This window comes from Talpa europaea, assembly GCF_964194135.1.
Source record: "Talpa europaea genome assembly, chromosome: 12".
In the NCBI taxonomy this organism is placed as follows: domain Eukaryota; kingdom Metazoa; phylum Chordata; class Mammalia; order Eulipotyphla; family Talpidae; genus Talpa; species Talpa europaea.
Genome location: NC_140079.1, coordinates 55734489 through 55754356, shown reverse-complemented (window position 1 = coordinate 55754356; position 19868 = coordinate 55734489). Strand labels below are relative to the sequence as shown.

General features: G+C 41.2%; 1 protein-coding gene across 1 annotated transcript in view; it reads left to right on the top strand.

The window, feature by feature from the left end:
• Positions 1 to 9698, top strand: part of AXDND1 (axonemal dynein light chain domain containing 1) — a gene marked incomplete at both ends in the record, with an annotated part of 61118 nt that extends 51420 nt beyond the window's left edge. The window contains 4 exons of the mRNA XM_084250060.1: positions 2582 to 2686; positions 5876 to 5958; positions 6767 to 7008; positions 9619 to 9698. Coding sequence (XP_084106186.1) covers positions 2582 to 2686; positions 5876 to 5958; positions 6767 to 7008; positions 9619 to 9698 — 510 coding nt within the window. The remainder of the gene's footprint in view (positions 1 to 2581; positions 2687 to 5875; positions 5959 to 6766; positions 7009 to 9618) is intronic.
• Between the last annotated feature and the right edge of the window lie 10170 nt (positions 9699 to 19868).

Here is a 19868-nt window from a genome sequence, read left to right as displayed (position 1 = left end):
CAGATCAGCCTGTTTTGGTGCCTCATTGCTTTCAGGATAACATGCAGTCTTCCTGGGTGCCACAATCCTCGAGGACTGTGGTTGTCTCCATCTGCCCCTGGGTTTCTGTTCTATTGAACTGCTTTTGTTCTCAGAGCCAATTATGCCTAGAACTCCCTTGTGCCATTCTTTTGTCCCTGACTCAACTTTCAAGAAAGTTAGACATTAACTCCTCCAGGAAACCTTCTTGACCAACCTTCTCTTTCACACCAATCCACCACCAGATCTAGATTAGATGCTTCTTTTCTTTGACTATCTATATCCACAGTGTTTTCTAGTCCACTAAATTGTAAGTGTCTTAAGGTTAGGTGCCATTCTTATTAACCATTGTATCCTTATTACTAACAGTGTCCAGTAGCAGGATTAGTGCTCATTGAATGTTTTTGTAATTGCTAGTATATGTAAAATATTTCCCTACACTGAATTAGAATTATGATATTGTTTTATCTCATAGGACTATTTAATTGATCCTGAAATTAGCAAGTCTTTAAAATTGGATGAAGAAGAAAGTATATATAAGGAACTTAAGACAGAAAAGAGCAAACAAAAAACACAAGAGGTAAGATTATTATTTTTTCTATATATACTTATAAATATTTTTAAAGATTTATTTATTTATGCATACAAGAGCTGGGGTGCAGGCCAGAGATGTGGGGTGAAGGGGTGAGAGGATTCGCCAGAGACAGAGTGGGGAGCAGAACAGGCAGACTGACTGAAACACAGTGCTGAGGGGAGCATGGGCGAGACAGGGGAGGTCTGCTGTACCATGTGAGTCACCTCCCTGGCTGGGGATCGAACTCATGCTGTAGAGGCTGTGGATAGCTTCATAGTGCGGCGACTTAACCACTTACACCACCAGGGAGGCCCCTCTATATATTTTTTAAAATGTTTTATATGTACAGATACACTGTGGAAAATATAAATATATCATTTGGAGTAAACTCTAACTTTCCTTATATAGATTTAATCATATCTGCAGACATACTTACCTCTTTTCACAGGAAATAATGGGAAATCCAACCATTTCCCACTAGCTTCATTCATACCTACACGCCTATAAAATACCCAGTCTACTTCTCATCTTGATGCTATTTCTTTATCCCTTCACTGCCAGATTTTCAAATAGCAGTTTAAATTCCCTTCTCCACTTCTTTAGCTCCTGTTCTGAGCTGCCTTTTCTTCACTTCTTCCAGGCTCACCTCCATACCTCTCTTCTCCTTACCTATTTCTCTGTTTCTTACTAGTAATGTTAACATTTCCTGGGACCCTTGTAATAGTAATCATGAAAATATAGTGATAACTACCAATAATTGAATGTCTACTATGAGCTATAGCCTCTGCATAGTTTATCTTCCATCTATATACAAAACATTACCCCCATTTTATTTTATTTTAAGATATATTTATTTATACAAGCACTGGGGTACAGGCCAGATGCATGGGAGGGTGAGAGGATTCACCAGAGACAGAGTGGGGAAAAGAACAGGCAGACTGACTGAAATACACTGCTGAGGAGAGCAGCGGGCGAGACAGGAGAGGTCTGCCACACCATGTGGGAATCTTCCCGACTGGCTGGGAATTGAACCGGCGCCCCAGAGGCTGCAGACAGCTTCACAGCCTTTGCTCAACCCTCTGCGCCACTGGGGAGGCCCAACATTACCCCATTTTACAGCTAAGAAAACTGAAACTCTGAAAGGCTGGCTGGCTTACCCAAAGTCACATAGCTATAAGTGGCAGAGGCAGCATTCAAACCCAGACAAGTGTGGCATCAGAGCCCTTGCCAATTCCTAGATTGACTGCTGCTGTCTTTGACTTTTGGAATTCAAGAAAATCTAGCATTCTCTACAATGTTTTTGTTTACTCCTGGTGTTTTCTTCCTTGCAAATACTTTAAAATGTTGGCCCGTCCTCAGGCTCTCGTCTCAGTCCTCTACTCACTGCACATGCAGGACAACAGCACAAAAATATTGTACACCCCCAAAGTCTCATTCTGACTAGCATTTTCTGTTTAATTTTTGCTACAGTGCTTGGATGTAAAAAGCACAAAATAAATAGAAAACATTATTTGGTCATAAATCATGTTTAAATATTTTAATTATTAAAAAAAATTTAATTTGTAATGTATCCCCTCAACTTCTCCTGTGGTCTTAGTTCAGATCCTTTTCTATTTCACAAACTCCTACTCAGTCTTCAAATACAATTTTCTGTACAAAAACTTTCGTGTGTGTTTTGGCAGAATGCAGGCCCATTTTCTGGATACACTAACTCTTGGAATACACCTCTATGTCCTCGCTTCCTGACACTGCTGTGAGTTCTGAGGTCTGGAAGAAATTCTCTGTTTATCCCACAGTTTTCTCTCCTGTCCCCACTTCCCTAACCCCACTAATTTCTCACATAGTGTTTGGGATAAGTCTTTTAAAATGTTTGTTGAGCGATTAAAGCAAATAGGAAATTAAAGCTTTAGACACAGCAGCAAGCGACCTGCCATTTCACTCTGTCCCATGCCAACCCACTAATAGGTTCTGGGTGTTTTTGTGCCCTAGGAACCATCAACATCTACAAAGCAGCAAAAATTCATCCGATTCATTGGAGACGATGAAAATGTTTATTCCAAACCTCTATTTGAATCAGATATATTTTCTTCCTGGGTATGTATCTGGGTATGAATTTCCCAACTAGGAAATTCAAAACCAGAGGAAAAAATCTAGGAAATTTAACATTGTGTAAAAATTATGTAGCTTAACTGACATTTAGGTCCTCCAGGAGAATCAAGGACTTCTGCGTAATATATGTTACAGGGTTTTTTTCCTTCCAGCATTTTCCCTAGGAAAGTCTTGTTTATTTGTTTTTTTAAAGATTTTATTTATTTATGCATACAAGAACTGGAGTGTAGGCCAGAGGTGTGAGGGGTGAGATTCACAAAAACAAGAGGGAAACAGAACAGGCAGATTGACCAAAATACGGTACTAAGGGAGCAGCAGGCAAGTCAAGAGAGGTCTACTGCGCCATGTGGGTAACTCCCCGGCCAATGGGGGATCGAACTCATGCTGCAGAGGCGCGTGCAGATAGTTTAATAAGCTGCGTCTCAACACCTTTCGCCACCAGGGAGGCTCGGAAAGTCTTATTTTTTCACCTTAACTTTATAAAACCTTCTCATTCTCTTCTTTAAAACTCATTTTGAATCAGTATTTTAATTATTTTCCTTACTTTAACAGTATCTTGCTCAGTATGTGGCCAACTTAAATACAGTCATTCAGCAGACTCTACTAAATACCAAAATAAGCACAGAGCTCCAACCACAAGAATTATTGGGAAATTTTTCAGTGGCTGTGGGAATTCAGTAGGAAAGCATATTTAAAATTCCTCCACAAAAAGTTCTAGGATGTGATAGGCTTAAGTCAGCCCTAGGTAGTATCTTGGTGGATGGATGTTGTGCATTTAAATGCACTTCATCCCATTAATCTCCAAAAATGGTATACAGCATTTGTATGTCTGTTCAGACTATGTATTTTCTTGGTGGAGGGAGAAGGGAATCCATAGATTTCATCAAATTTCACAGTCCCAAGGTTCGGAACTATTTTCATTGTTAGAGACCTGATCCATCTGCATAGGCAGTGGGCGTGCAGGGCGAGGAGCTGTGGGAAGGAGTGTTGGGCAGCAGATAGCTAGGTCACTAGGTCTAGGCAGAGGTGTGGCCCAGAGGTTGCCAGTCTGTGTCTCCAGGGAAGTTGTAGGAAACATGTCCTGAGTCTGATAGGACAAACTGGGAGAGACCATGTAGAGTTAAACAGGAACTGGCAAAATTGGGGTGAGAGTGGTACATGAGGCATGGGTCCAATCACATTCTCCCAAAGTAGTACCTTTTCAACAAGTTTTTTTTTAATTTTAATTTTTTTAAAGATTTATTTATTTATTTATACAAGAGCTGGGGTACAGGTGAGATTTGTGGGAGAGTGAGAGGATTCACCGGAGACAGAGTAGGGAACAGAACAGGCAGACTGACGAAATACACTGCTGAGGGGAGCAGCGGGCGAGACAGGAGAGGTCTGCTGCACCATGTGGGACCCTCTCCAGCAGGCCAGGATCAAACTGGTGCTTCAGAGGCTGTGGACAGCTTCGTAGCGCTGCGCTCAACTGCCTGCGCCACCAGGAGAGGCCCTCAACAAGTTTTTAAAACGATGCTAATATGCCAATCAAGAGGAAGCAGTGCTAATGCAACGTCAGGAGACATGAGCAAAAAAGATGAAGGGTAGCACCATTTTCTCAGCTAACCCCCCAGTTCTACCCAAAGCCCACCTGCCTCAGAATTGTTCCCCTGTGGTTAGAACCCTGCTTTGTCATCCAAGTTAAGCATCAGGTTCAGGCCTGGAGTCAGGCAGGAAGCAGACAAGAAAACAAGAGCCTGTATCCTAGGACAAAAATGAGGGTGTGGGGCATGTGCTTGGGGTGCCCTTCTATCTACAGCATGATTGTGTGGAGCCAAGTGGCTAGATTACCTGAGGATAGTGTGGCCAGAAAGTCCATCTCCAGACTTCAAAAAGTTGTTCTTGCTGCTGCTACTATAGTTGGGTTGCTGCTACAACCTCTCTAGGTTCTCATTGACCACAAAGTCTGGAAAGTGCTGTCCTGGTGTACAATTACTTGTGAGTTCTTGGAGGTAAAGATGAATTACATTTATTCTATGGCTTGATGGCTGGAACACTGCCACAGTAAAATGAGATCACCAGGAGCCTAAACAGTTGTGCTAGTCCAGCCAAGACAAGGTAGTGTGGGTACCCAGAGAATGAAGATGTGTGTGAGGTCAGAGGTTAGGAGCAGGAGATAGAGCCTGGATTAAGTTTTTCTCTTGGTTTGGATTGCACTGCAGGCCCTGAGGAACAGACTCTGTTTTCCTGCCAGTCATAAGAATACTGGGACTCTCAGAAGGCAATTTTAAGTTTTAAAACTTTGACCCAAGAAGGGGGAGCAAGACAGAAGGAGAGAAAAACATGTGATTGGGAAAATAAGAAGAGAATAAAAGAGTTCAATTAAGAAATGCTGAAATATTTCTCTAGAGTTCTTTTAGGAAGAGCTAGCACAGTGGAATGGAATGTGTGAATAGGAGTGAAGAGGTTTGGATAAGAATTTTGCTTTCATACACTAGATCATTCTGTGTGTATGGCAGGCTCCCTACCTTCTTAGATATCCCTTTCCATCTATAATGACAGGTCACCTTTTAATTGCCGCTGGTTGGGAAACATGGGCAAATGAGATTTTAAAAAGTACATAGTTCTAGAGAAATGACATCAATTCATTTAAAAATGTATTTATAACTTTTGGCTTCTAAATTTCCTCCTTTACCTTTTTCTTACTTTGTTTTCTGGAACCATTAGAGTCAAAATAAATAAAAGGGCTTTTCCCCCCAAATTTTCCTTGCTTTGATATTTATGAGGTTCCATAAGGAATTGAAAGATCTTACTGGATTTTGCAATGTTATGTGCTTAATGAAGTAAATTATTAATAAGATAAATATAGTTAAGTTCCTTGATCTTTAGTTTGATTTATTAGAGAAACATGTTTACCCCTCTCCCTTTCTTTTAAGACCTTTTCTTTTCCTGTTTCTTTTTCTTACTGTTTTTCCTGTTTCTTACTTGAAACTCCAAGTATATGTCTACCTGTAGCATATACCAGTCAGATCCTATTCTTTTTAAGTATTAAGAGTATGCTTAATCTTCTCCTATATAAATATGTATAGAAAAGAACATTCTGGAAGACTGGGTCTAAAATATCCTGAAAAGAAGTAGAGTATTAACTGTTGGAACTGTCAGTTCACTCATAGTACATATTCCCTTTGTCAGAGAGAATCAGCTAATCAAAATACATTGGCCCAAAAGTATCTGGAAGCAATGATTATAATTGAATCCACACAGGAGAAATTAATGTAAGTATGAGGTCCCACAATGGTAAGAGAGTAAAGATGGCTAACCTGGAGGTTTGGCTGAGAAAGCCACACTTGTTGGTTTACCTTTGGTTCTCCTGCTTCTTTCGTCACTCGTGGGGTGGGTATCTCTAAATCTCCTAGAGGCAGTGAACTACACTGCTGCTACAGGAATATCCCACACTCACTCACAGTGGACATGGAGTGAGTAAAAATGTATTGTGTGTGTACGTGGGGGCCGGGGGAGATGGGGTATAGGAGTAGATCCAATTCAGTATGTTTTTAAGAGATGAACTATAGAAATAAACAGAACTGGGAGAAACTGCCGTGTGCAAGAAGGAATGTTACATAACCAAAGAGTATGAAGAGCAACAAAGAGTTAAGATGGCTGACGACATCAAGAGATGAACATAGCCACATAGATATATTACATACTCTCTAGTAATTCAGAAGCACGTCTCAAACTGGTTTTCTTGATTGTGAGCTCTGGTTTTAAAGGTGTCGAAATGAAGGAACACTGTTGGGTTTAGTGTGTTGAGAGAAGGCAAAATAACTCCTGAAAAGAGCTTCCCTGGCTATCGAGGAGTCAGATTTCACTAATTCATAGCACAACTGCAACTCTCACATCCAGAGTAGTGCCAAGGTCCCCAGTTTTTGGTTAGTCATTGATGCCGCTGCTTTCTCTGTTTGTACTGTTCAGGCACATGCATCTGACCCCACTGACTTTTATAGACAATGAGTTCCTATGTATGAAGGATACTTTTTTAAATTTTCCATTTTGTTATGTTTCTCTGGACTTTGCCCACATTAGGCAGGTTGAAAACAGAGCCAGAAAAGCAGAGGAGCAATGTGATGATATAAATGAGAAATTCCATTACACCCTTATAAGCAAAAAAAATCTGGAGAAAGAATTAGAGGAACTTTTGAAGTCCAACAAGAAGGCTGAAGAAATGCAAGAAGAAAATGGAGGGGAGAGAGAAGTAGAAGAAGAAGATGAAGCTGAAGAAGAAGAAATAAATCCAGTACAAGATTCCTCAAAAGCTCTAAAGAAAGGTGAGATTTGCTTTCTCATATTGCTTTATTAAGATGCATTTATAAAAAAATTGACCGGGTGACAGATCTCTTAGAAAAGTATCAGTATCCTTAGTGCTGAGCTGCTGGTTCATATTTCTCATAGGAAAGCACATACATTTACTATAATAGTATAACTTGCAAACAGGAAAACCACATAACAATTGTTGACTGGTATACTAATATGAGATACAATTTTGAATTATTAGACTGGCAAAAAGTTTTAAAAGCAATCAAGTATGATGCCTGGCACTCCTTTAAAAAAATACAGACACCTTTGGAGCTGTCTGACACGCAGAGGGCATATATAGTACCATCTCTGTAGGAAATAGTGCAATGAGACCTTTCTCATTGCGTGGTGAAGGGATGGAAAATTATGTTTGTTATAGGAAGGAGCCTTATGAATATGAGTAAAGATCTGGACAGAGAAGACATTAATTTTTATGTCAGTTTTACAGTTAATATTTTTGGGTAGATGGACCAATGTAACCCTTTCAGAAGTGTGTTTAGATATTTAAGAACATGTATAATGCTTGGACCTAATAATTTCAATCTTATGCATTTATTGTAAGGAAATAACACTAAATACAGGGAAAAATGAGTGCACAAAGATTCAGTGTATTATTGTATATATTAGGAAAAAATAGAAACAACCTATCACTCCAATCATGGGGAAAAAGCATTAAATGAATTCTGCTATATTAATAAAGCCCAGTACTACACCACGTTAAAATGGTGTCTATAGAGGTGTTTGTAGTGACATAGGAAATTCTCATGTTAAAATGTCAAATGCAAGAAACAGGATATGATGCAGCATTTTAAAGCTAGTCACAGACCAAAAAGAAATACACCCAAATATTGTCAGACATTGTCCCTGGTGGATGGAGGTTTATGGGGAATTTTGTCTTTATTGTTTTATACTTAATGCATGTTCTATGATGATAATAATTTACCTACAGGAAAAGGAATTTAACTCTTCATTTTTTATCTTTAATTAGTGCTATAATTTGCCCTCATGCACTTCTCAATATCCCCAATATTGGAAGCTTTTTAAAAAAAGTTTGCTTTCATCTTCAATCCAAGGTCGTTTCTCAGGACACCTGCTGGCAGAAGGGATAGTACTGAGAAGATAGCTACTTTCTGTTTTCTTCTGTCACCCCTATCTTCACCTGCACCCCCAGCAAAAGCAATAAGTTAGCCAGTCCCTCACAATTTCTGGCCCCAAGTGTCAATACTGTCTAGAGGAAGAATCTGAGCCCATTTTCTCTTCTTCTGTTAATTCTCAACTGGTAAAATGTTAGTTATTACAAATCCTTTAGTTTTAGGTTTGAATATATGTGAAATAGTTTTCATGAATTAAAAAAAAATTCATCCTCTCATGTGTTACAATTTTATCCTGATAATTTGAAAACTAACCTATTCCAGATTACAGAATAATTATGCAAACCATACAAAAGGCTTATGTGTTAAATTGAGATATTACTTCACTATGGAATGAGTGACTTCAGTTAGGTCCATTTCCATAAAGGTCTTGGGGATTAGATTAAATTAAGAATAAAATTTTTTATAGAGATATATCTAAGTTTTATATATATATATGTATATGTATTTATATATATAGTTACTTCCCAACCCCAAACAGTAACCTGTACAAACACATAGTCATCCTTCCCCATCTTTAGAGACACCCCCATCAAAGTCATGGAGGGGGGTGGGGTGCAAAGTGATAGATGAAAAGACTTGCAAAGCTTAGGGGAATTGACTCCTAACCAAGGCAGTCCCCATGCCACGCAGGTGACTTAAACATTTTCTCTGGAAAATCCAAGTCAGACATTCCTTAGGGTTAGCTGGCATACCTTTAAAAAACACAGACACCTTTGGAACTGTCTGACACTCAGAGGGCATATATAGTACCATCTCTGTAGGAAATAGTGCGATGAGACTCTTCTCCTGAGAGCTGCGTGGTGAAGGGATGGAAAATTATGTTTGTTATAGGAAAGAGCCTTGTGAATATGGAGTAAAGATCTGGACAGAGGAGGGAGACATTATTTTTTTATGTCAGTATTTTTAATAATTATTGTCCTCTGAATTGAATGAAGAAAGGAATTAAGTAGGGAGTCTGTGTGGCCTCTGATCTCAGTGGGACCAATGGCGAGGAGTGAGGAGATACACTACAGGGTGGGGTTTATGTAGGATCTATTCGCAGGAGACTGACCATGGGGACCAGGAGACAGAACAAGGGTGCAAGGGTGGCTGTGAGAGGGTTCTGGATACTAGTTCTATTCGATTTTTTTTCCACTAAGCTTGGGATGTGTACAAGAAGGAAGGAGGAATGTTCTTCCTTTCTTTTCTCTTCTCTTCTAGGCCACATAGCTCACTTTTCCAGGACTCAGGCAGTTAATCGAATACACTTCAACTTTGGGAAAGTGCATTCTGCACCTCAATTTCCCATTACCTTAGAGGCACACAGCTTGTTTGGAGCTTGGGGGTTACTCAGGCAGAACAAAATTGTTTTTATTGCTCTATAAGATAAAAAATTCTTAGTAAATAGGTAGTTGTTATCAATGCTGTTAATTGTTTTTATCTTTTCAGAAGCGCATCGAAAGGAGGGTCCTTCCAGCAATAAATCCAGAACCGGGACTAAACCCAATCACAACGTAAAACCCAAATAGCATCTGTGGGGTGCTGGGCATCACATAGTTCCCCTTACTGAACCCACCCCAGATGGCTCTGCTGTAGAGTCAACAACGTGGTTCAACTGGAAACACTTCCTTTGCAACAACAACTAGAAAAACTATGATATACAAGCCAAGAACACTTTTTCTTTTAAAGTCAAAGTGATGGCTGTAGGTTATCTGTGCATTAGTTTTTTTCCCCAGATTAAAGATACTTGTGCAAAGATTTGCTAGCTTCTTAACTTGATTTCCTAACAGAGGTCTATGAAAAATGTTGGTTTCTATAAAGAAAACAATTTTTTGAAAATGAATTTTGCATGGAAGAATGGCAAATAAAAGATATTCTCTTTTCAATTTAAAAGAGAGGCTCCTGATAATGCTCTTAGGTTTCTGCAGCATTTTCAGATGTATTATGATTTCAGAAATATGTGTGATTTATCTGATCATCTGATCATTACAATAATCCTACAAAGTAAGCAGGGGAGATGCTGTTATCCCCACTTCTCAGAAGATGAAACTGAGGTCTGAAATGGTTATAAGACTCCCGAAGATCAGAGAGCTGATTAGCATCAGAGCCCCCAGTTGCTGTACCTGTGTCTAGATTGTTTGACAATGCCAGTGTGCCAGCAGGCCATTGCTCAGATGGCTTCCCTTATAGGGCCAGTATTGCCAAAGATTCATCCAGAATCTCCATTTTTTACATTTTCTTGCTTCATCTATCTGATCTGTTCATGATCCTGGATGTGTCAAAACTAGAGATGGACTAACCTGCAAAAATAAGTTGCAGATGATAAGTGGATGTTCTGGGCAGTCATTCGGCAAGAGCTCCTTCCTGCCCCGCTCTCCTGTCTCACTTGTGTGTGTTCTTCCCTCTCTGGCTCCAGACACCTAAGGTGAGATTTCTGTACCTGTTTTGGCTCACATATTTGGTGTTCCTTTGGATTAGCTTCCAGAATTTTAGAATTTTGCCTGCTACTTAGGCCTCAGAGAGTCCACTGACTCCAGAGTCCCCAGCCTTAGTAAAGCCAACCCCCTGTCCAGGTCTGTCCCTGGCCATCAGCAAAATGTGTATAGATGGGCTTCAAAAACCTACCTAAGCTAATGCATCACTCTAACTCTGGGAGAAGAAAGCATGGAATTCTTTGAATAGTTGGCTGTACTCATGGTCCAACTATCAGCCAAAGTGGAAGCTGTTGACTCAAGCTTAGAGTTACCACCTACAAGGGCCTAGACAGCCCTACCATTTGCCTTTCCAAAGAGAGTCTTAGATGATTCTAGCAAATTTAGGGGCTTTTGGGTGTAATTTCAGAATAATGTTTGTTAATCATCTGCTTTTTGCAGGATTGAGTGGTCATTTCCAACAAATTAGCAGTCCCCCATCCCTGATCATGAGAACCCTGCTTCTTCAAATACATCAGCTCTGTGGGGTGGTAGGATCATTCTCCAAATGCCAGAATTATGTCTGCTGCCACTAGCAGTGGAATGAGATATTGGTCACTACAGAGCTACCAGCATTTTAGTGGTGATAGTCTGGTTGCAAGACAAAAACCCACATCCTTGCAAACACAAAAGGCTAACTTGTTAGAAGCATGTTTGGGAGACAATATATATTTTTAAAGATTTATTTTTATTTATTTATGCATACTAGAACTGAGGTGTAGGCCAAAGGTGTGGGTGGGCTTGTTGAGAGAAGATTCACCAGAGATAGAGTGGGGAGCAGAACAGATAGATCTACTGAAATACACTGCTGGGAGGATGGGTGGGAAAGACAGGAGAGGTCTGCAGTGCCATGTGGGTAGCTTCCTGGCCGAGGATCAAACTCCTTCAGTGGTTGCCTATAGCCTGATAGCACTGAGACTTAACCCCTTGGACCACCAGGGAGGCCCAGAGGCACTATGTTTTTATAAAGAATTGCAGATTTATTTATTTTAGTCAAGATATATTGACACTGAGGTCCAGAACCTGAGATTATTTTAAAAGTTTCAATAGAAGGAAAGAAACAGTAACACCTTTGTACAAGATCTGCCTCTTTCATTCACCAGAAAGCATTTCTGAAATAATAAGCAGAGTTGATTCTTGCTGAGTTGAGAAGTAATCATGACATATCAGATCTAGGATTTTTCCAGAATGTTAAAAACAGAGAGTATGTTTAGATGAGAACATGTATAAAATTACTAGAGAAAAAGCACAAACAGGGCCTCCCCGGTGGCGCAGCGGGTTGCGCACAGCGCTGTGAAGCTGTCCTCAGCCTCTACAGCACATGTTCAATTCCTGGCTGACCAGGGAGATTCCCACATGGCGCAGCAGACCTCTCCTGTCACGCCTGCTGCTCCCCTCAGCAGTGCTTTCAGTCTGTCTGCCTGTTCTGCTCCCCATTCTGTCTCTGGTGAATCCTCTCACCCTCCTGCACCTCTGGCCTGTACCCCAGCTATTGTATAAATAAAAAATAAATCTTTAAAAAAAAAAAGAAAGAAAAAGCACAAACAATAGAAATGACTGATAATTTCAAGAAACATTCTTTTCCAGCCCTGAGTCTGCTCTTCAGGAATTACAGCTCAGTAAAATCCAGGCAGAATCCAAAATGGATACCATGTAAAGAAATGTTTTCTTGCCCTTTCAAAATATATTTCCATGTTTAAAACTTTTAAATGATGATCAGATGCTGAAACTAGCCCAAAAAACTTTGGCAGAAATTGGAATCTCATTACAGTGTCAAAAAGCCAGCTATAATGATGTTTGGCATATAGAAAACAGTCCAATCTGGCAAAGTCAAAGTGTCACATGAAAATATGCTCATCATCACTTATTAGAGACATGCACCTCCAGACCACAGTGAGGCGCCATCGCTCCCCTGTGTGTGGTGGTGATGATTTGGTCAGACACAGTAACATGACCCACGTAACCCATGACCCACCCCAGCAACATCACCCTGTCTTCTCCCGGTGACGTCTGCCAGTTCTCCAGAGGCAGAGCTTATTTTGAGCGGCAGTGGCTTGGTGTTAGGCTGAGGGAAAAGAGGTTGGGGCTTGGTCACAAGAAAGTGGCTGCACGTTCTTCTTCCAGGTGGGATGAAGTAAGGTATGGTAAAAAAAGGAAAGCACCAATTCATGATTTAGAACATGATTGGGCCGTGGGAGTAAAGAAGACCAGATGGGCATCCACTACAGAGGGAGCAGAGCCATTTCCTCATCTGCAACTCAAAGGCAAGAAACTTACTGTTTTGTCCTCAGAAGGAGGCAGAGGCCCCTGTTCTGCACAGAACACTACTTGACCTTGTGGACTGACCTGGGGTCTTCCCACTTGGTGATGGAGAGTTTGAATGAATATATCCTAGAAATTTATGTGAAGTCTGGCTTCTCCTGGCGCCCTCCTCCTGTCTGAGCTTTGCCTGTCAATCCCTAGAAAGGGTGGCATCTGGTAGTAGGCTATGTAACCATGGATAGGATTCTCTTTGGAAATGAGAAATTATCGTTTATGGAGGATACACAGCTCTCTCGCGTGTGCGTGCGTTCTCTCTCTCTCTCTTTCTCTCTCTCTCTCTCTCTCTCTCTCTCTCTCTCTCTCTCTCTCTCTCTCTCTCTCTCTCTCTCTCTCTCTCTCTCTCTCCACCATTCCCATGACCTGGATCTTCTGATCTTCTTGCCTAATCAGTTCCTGTCCATGACTCTTATCTCCAGTATCCTTCCCAAATTTTCTGGGACTCAGGGACCAATATATTCACTGATTTGATGCATCTGCACAAGGCTGTGTATTGAGAGGGTAAGTAGATAAGTGATTTTCTCATCAGGGTGTAGCTTTCTATGGGGAGATAGTTCATGTATTAGCCAAGTCAGGTTGGTAATGGGTGCAGACATGTAGAAAGCACAGGCACTAGAAATGAAAACAGAAGTTCCAGTTCAGTCAAGGCAGCAGATGAGACACTGGTGATTGTAATCCTGTGGTGCAGGTGATGGCTTGAGAGAGAATGCAGACAGGAACCGAGAACTCCGAAGGGCAGCAGCATTTCTATGGTGGTGAATCAGGAGAAGAGGTTAAGACTAATTTAAAGCTTCCACTCCACCAGAATTTATTAAAATTTTCATAGCTCACAAACTAATAACCAAGAAATTTCAAAGTTTCAGATCATTGGAAAAGCTACAATTTTGAAATAATTTTTTCTTGACTCTGAGAAAATTTCCTAATCCCCCAATGTCTCAGCACAATTTGGTTCTCTGGATATTCCCAATTTTAATAGCTAACTAATTGCCTTCATTACACTTCACATTTCCTTTAGCTTTAATATCACAGTCTATATATTTTTTTGTTTGGTTGTTTCTTTGTTTTCAGTTTCTTTATCTTTTTTTCATGCTTCCCTTCACTAGGATGGACCTCTTTGGGTAGGGACATTTTGCCATGTGCCATGTACTTCCCAGAATCAAAACAAGGTCTGGAACGTTTTGGTCAATGAGTGAATGCATGAATGAGCGAACACACAGACTTTGATTCGTCATGTTTTCTTTTCTTTTTTTTTTTAAGATTTATTTATTTATGCATACAAGAGCCGGAGATTAGGCCAGAGGTGTGGGGTATGAGAGGATTCACCAGAGACAGAGTGGGGAACAGAACAGGCAGATTGACCGAAGTATACTGCTGAGGGGAGCAGCGGGCGAGTCAGGAGAGGTCTTCTGCGCCATGTGGGCAACTGCTCCCTGGACAGCCAGGGAATCGAGCTCATGCTGGAGTGGCTGCAGACAGCTCCATAGGTTGCATCTCAACCCCCTGCGCCATCAGGGAGGCGCCTGATTCATCATGTTTTCTTTTTTTTTTTAAGATTGATTGATTGATTGATTGATTGATTGATACAAGCACTGGGCACAGTCAGAAGCGCGGGAGGGTGAGAGAATTCACCAGAGCCAGAGCGGGGAGCAGAGCAGGCAGAAGGACCGAAGTACACTGCTGAGGGGAGCAGCGGGGGTCTGCGTGCCATGTGGGACCCTCCTCCGGTGGCCGGGGAGCAGCCGGGGAACCAACTGGTGCTGCAGAGGCTGCGGGCAGCTTCGCAACCCAGCGCTCAACCGCTGCGCCACCGGGGAGGCCCTGATTCATCATGTTTTCATGGAACATTTGTACCAGCTATTTCTACACAATTATGGGTCACATTTTTCTTGAGCTTCCTAGAAATGGTATGAACTTAATTCCACGCACATACAGCCGTGCTACAGATAGACGTTTATTGCTGTACTGACCCACTGAAGACTGGACCTCAACCCCCCAGCCTTAAATTGCCTAGGTATGATGTCAGCACCTATGACTTTATTTTTTTTAATTAATAATAAATTTTATTTTTATATTCCCCATACAATTTCAACCCCCCCATTCTGACCCCAGTCCCTCCCCTCCTTCCCCCCACCCCCCCAAAAGTGTCTCTGGTTCATAGTTTTTTGTTGATTTTGATTTTCACTTTCTTACAGTTATTCATTTTCCTGGTCCCTTATTTAAGTTTTCTAGATTCCTGCTATGAGTGAGACCATCTGGTATTTTTCTTTTTCTTTCTGGCTTATTTCGCTGAGCATGATCCCTTCCAGCGCCATCCATGTTGCTGCAAATTGCATGTGTTTATCTTTTTTAAATGCTGAGTAATATTCCATGGTATATATGTACCACATCTTCTTGATCCAGTCATCTATTTTTGGGCATCTGGGCTGTTTCCAAAGCTTAGCTATTGTAAATAGAAGTCAGCACCTATGACTTTAAATGCTTTTGGCAAAAGCTGCCTGGATAGTGAACTCAGCTTTGAGAATACTCCAAGCCAGACATAACAAAGGAAGCCTTTCTGCTTGTTCTTGAGCGCCTACAGACAGGTTGAAACCCACAACTATAATTATCTGAGAGGCAGTACTGCTCTCTCTGGTACTAAGCATGTGCAGTATTGGGTTACTAGCTTCATACTTCCTGCCAATCTAGGGATACAATGTGGTAGATGGGCAGTTTTAAACATCACAGCCTTCTCTTACTTCAAAGCAGAAACTTCTCTCTTTTTTTGTGGTTGTGAAGAGATGCAATCATTATTTGAAAAAAAAAATTGGTTACTTTTAGGACTGGTGGATATTATCTCATTCATCTGCTTATCTTTAAAGCATAGTTCATTGAAAACATCAGCCTAGGATTACAGGGATTAGTTACAATCGGTGTGTAGCTCCCTCTAGGTTTGCCTTCTGACCCTGTTATGTCACAAGCACATGTTTAAAACTAAGCTCTCATGTTCAAGATGGTGAACATGGTATACACTGAATTTGAATTGTCTATTTGAAAAAAAGTGGAAAGGCTGTGAATTTTATATTCAACCCAAATATTTTGCTGAGGAAGCACGATTATCTGTTGTTTAGCATATGTAAAGTTGCATCTGAGACTGTGCTTAAATGCTAAAATTATGTAAATTAATTAATCAATTCTGTTTTATTCAACTGTCAAAAAAGAAGATTTCTTTGTTTGCCTGGTCCTGTCTTCAAGACGTCCCAGGTAGAGAACCGGTTTGACGGCTGGGACCGCCCCACCTCCCACCAACAGCGCCACCTGCTGAATGACGTGGCTTTGAGAGCGGAGAAACCCCCAGGACGGCCAGCAGGGGGCGCGAGATCACCACCAACAGGGGCCGCGCCCTTCCACCCTGCCTTCAGAGAACTGCACTTTCTCACCAGGGGAAGACTCCTAAATCCTGAAGGCATCAGCATGTCAGCCCCAAGGGTTTTAATTTGCTCCCACAGTGAGAAGATAAGCTCCATTTCCAGCAGGCTTGGAAGGCTGAGTGTGATGCGGTGGAGGCTCAGTCCTGGCTGAGACGTTTTCTTAAGGAGCTCAGCACTGAGGAGGGAACTCTGTGGCCTCTCAGGGCATCTCACAGCCTGACCAAGATTAATGATTGGCAGAGTCTGAATCAAATCTGCTAAGTTCGATATCAGGTGGCTATGGCTTCATTTCCCAAGAAGCAGAATTGACTTCAGTCAGCGAGTTCAGTGATCTGATAAATAATCAGAGTTCTTTGGGGATCAATACTTATTGACTTGTACTGCTGCTAATAAAGCAATCTTTATCATGAAAATAAAATAAAATAAAAAGAGACCCCAGAGAACTCCCTCCCACTTATGCCAGGTGTCAGCACACAGAGGGAGAAAAGTGGGGAGACATCTGTCTATGAACCAGAAGAGGGTCCTCACCAGATGCTAATTCTGCTGACATCTTGAACTGGAACTTTCTAGCCTCTAGAACTGTATGAAATAAATTTCTATTGTTTATAAACCACTCTGTCTATGGCATTTTGTTATAACAGCTCGAACTAAGACACTGTCACTATTAATATTAAAATCAATTTGCAGGGAAAAGATTGTTGCCTAGTATGTGTCCTAGCTTTGATTGTACTGTCCAGCTTATCTTCCACCTATCATTTCAAGATCAGTACCCAGGGGAATGCAGCATCCCCTGGGTTTCAGAGAATTCTGGTGCTGAAACCTTGCAGACAGCACCATCAGAGAGGTTCACTATAACCTTCCACCCATAACAGTTTCAGAGCACCTTGTCCCCGTTATTTCTCTGCCACCAAGATTCCACATCCCAATTGTGCCATAATCCAAGGACACCAGAGGGCACTCAAACAGACCTCAAAGATGCCTTCTGGCAGTCTAACGAGAAAGTTCTATGTTGACTAGAGCCAGATATCAGAAGAGACCACCAGAAGGAGAAACATAGGCAGATAATGCAGGCAAAACCTGCTTTTGACAAGAACAGAGTGATGTGGAATTATTAAGGGCCATAAAAGCCATTACTACATTATCATCCTGGCATTCGCTCATTGTTTTGTTCCTGGCTTTGTTATACGTCCAGTCCATCAGCATGGCCCTACCTTCCCCTCCATTACTCCTGCCAACGTATGCCAACCTGAGGTCAGGAACCATGTATATGGGATGAAAAGTGACCAACAAACCTTGATATCATCCTAATCCCAATAGCCAGTGTACTGGGATGGTGGTCAGGAGAAATGCTGCCCACTTCAGTGTGCTCTAGTTGGCACTGACCTTTTAATGGACTGGGCCATGTGTGACCATGCCCTGATTGGTTCACAAAAAGCAACCCCAATAGATTAGACATTCTAGGATATCCCTCAGAAGTTCCCCCTCAATGCTCATCCTATCTATTGTTGCCTCATTAGAGTTTGCTGGCCACTCTCTGGCACCAACTCCTGGTTCTGGAAGATTTTGTTACCTGCCTTTGACTTGCTTGGATTGGACAATCTTCTGGATTCCACATTTTGTATTTTGTGTATGGTTGGAGCTTTGCCTGCTCTTTTGACTTCAGAATCTCTCATTGCCTCCAGCAGAGACCATCTAATCTGTGACTTTTAGCACTGCCAGTCCCCCACAGCCACATATCTCCCTTGGGATAGGGACTAAGGGGAACTTTTCTTTAAGATATGGAACATGTTTCATAGGATGGCATGAACTAGACTTTTGACACCCTAAGATTGGCAACATAATACCATGTTATGATACACTGCTGGAGAACTTTTGTTCTTTTTTTAGAGGGCAGAAGAATGGCAGAAAAGGAAGGAATATTGAAGTGATTGAGAGAGGACAGTATAGGCAAAGCATCCTTGATCTTGGACCCTGTTTCTGTTACTTAAATGTAATGAGAAACTTTTTGTTTCAAACAGACAGAATACTACAAAAGTTTCTAGATCTACTGTGAGAGGCTCAGAAAATACATTTTCTCTCTAAAATAATGATCGGCAAGCTATTAAAGGCTAACCTTCATAAGCAAAAATCCTATCCATGTGTTTTTATGTAAAATGAAATTTGCATCACAGGATAGCATGGATACATCCCCAAAATAAAATAATAATATCAGGTAACATGATGAAGATTGAAGAGGAGGTTTGAAGGACAGAAATCACCAAATAGTGAGAGACTGGGGATAGTTGTCATCATTTCTCTCTGACTTAGATACGTGGGGATTCCTATTTTAACTAGCATTTCATTCACAGGATGATTTTAGTAATAATTTTGTAATGTCAGTAATGTCTTTAATGTAATTGATTTTTTTTGTGTGTAAAAGAACTGGGGTGTAGGCCAGAGGGGGGTGAGAGAATTCACCAGCGACAGAGTGGGGAGCAGAATACTTGGATTTACTCCAATACACTGCTAAAGGGAACAGAGGGTGAGACAGGAGATGTCTGCTGCTCCATGTGGGTTATCTCCCTGACCAGGATCCAAATGAGGCCATAGTGGTGATAGCACTGAAACTTTAACCACCAGGCCACCAGGGAGGCCCCAATACTATTGATTTTTAAAGTTGATAGAGGATTTGCTATATACCTCTTATTTACTTGGCTGAGTTTGTTTTTTTTTTTTTTATTTTTGAGTAGAAGAACTGGGGTGTAAGCCAGAGGTGCAGGCAGGGAGGGGCTGAGAGGATTCACCTGAGACAGAGCAGGGAGCAGAACAGGTGGATTTACTGCAATACACTGCTGAGGGGAGCAGTGGGTAAGATAGGAGAGGTCTCCTGTGCCATTTGTAGGTCGGCTCCCTGGCCAGGATTTAACTCAGGCTTCAGTAGTGATAGTGCTGAGACGTAACCCTTAGGCCACCAAGGGAGGCCCTGGGTTTATTATTATTGTATAATGCAAGTTAATGGAAAATAAGACTTATAAGGATGTATTCCTATTAGGTAACATCTGTCCAAGAAAAACACAGTTCCAGGCATGTGTAGAACACAACATGTTATTACTGTTTAAAAAACAAGCATACTGGTACATTTGATATTGAAAATGTATTAATTTCATATTTATAGTGATTCTTCCTCACACCTTCCCAATATTTATCAGAAAAAATTTTTTGGTCCTTTTTGTTATTTCTCTATAGTAAAAAAGTGCCAAAAAATCCCTTAATTAGGTGTAAATTTTATATCCAGTCCAAGCACATCTCTTTTTCTTTCATTCACTCAAGAACATTTAAGTGTCGCTGTGGTACAACATCAGGGTTAGGTGGAGGGAGATGGGATGGGGTGTGCAAGATTGAGTGTTGTGCAGGGAAAAGACTAAGAGGTGCTTTGAGGTCATAAAATAATTGGGGAGAAGCCTGCACGCTAAGTCCAGGACTATGGTAGCTCATAATAAGCACAACAAAGAGGCAGGTAAAA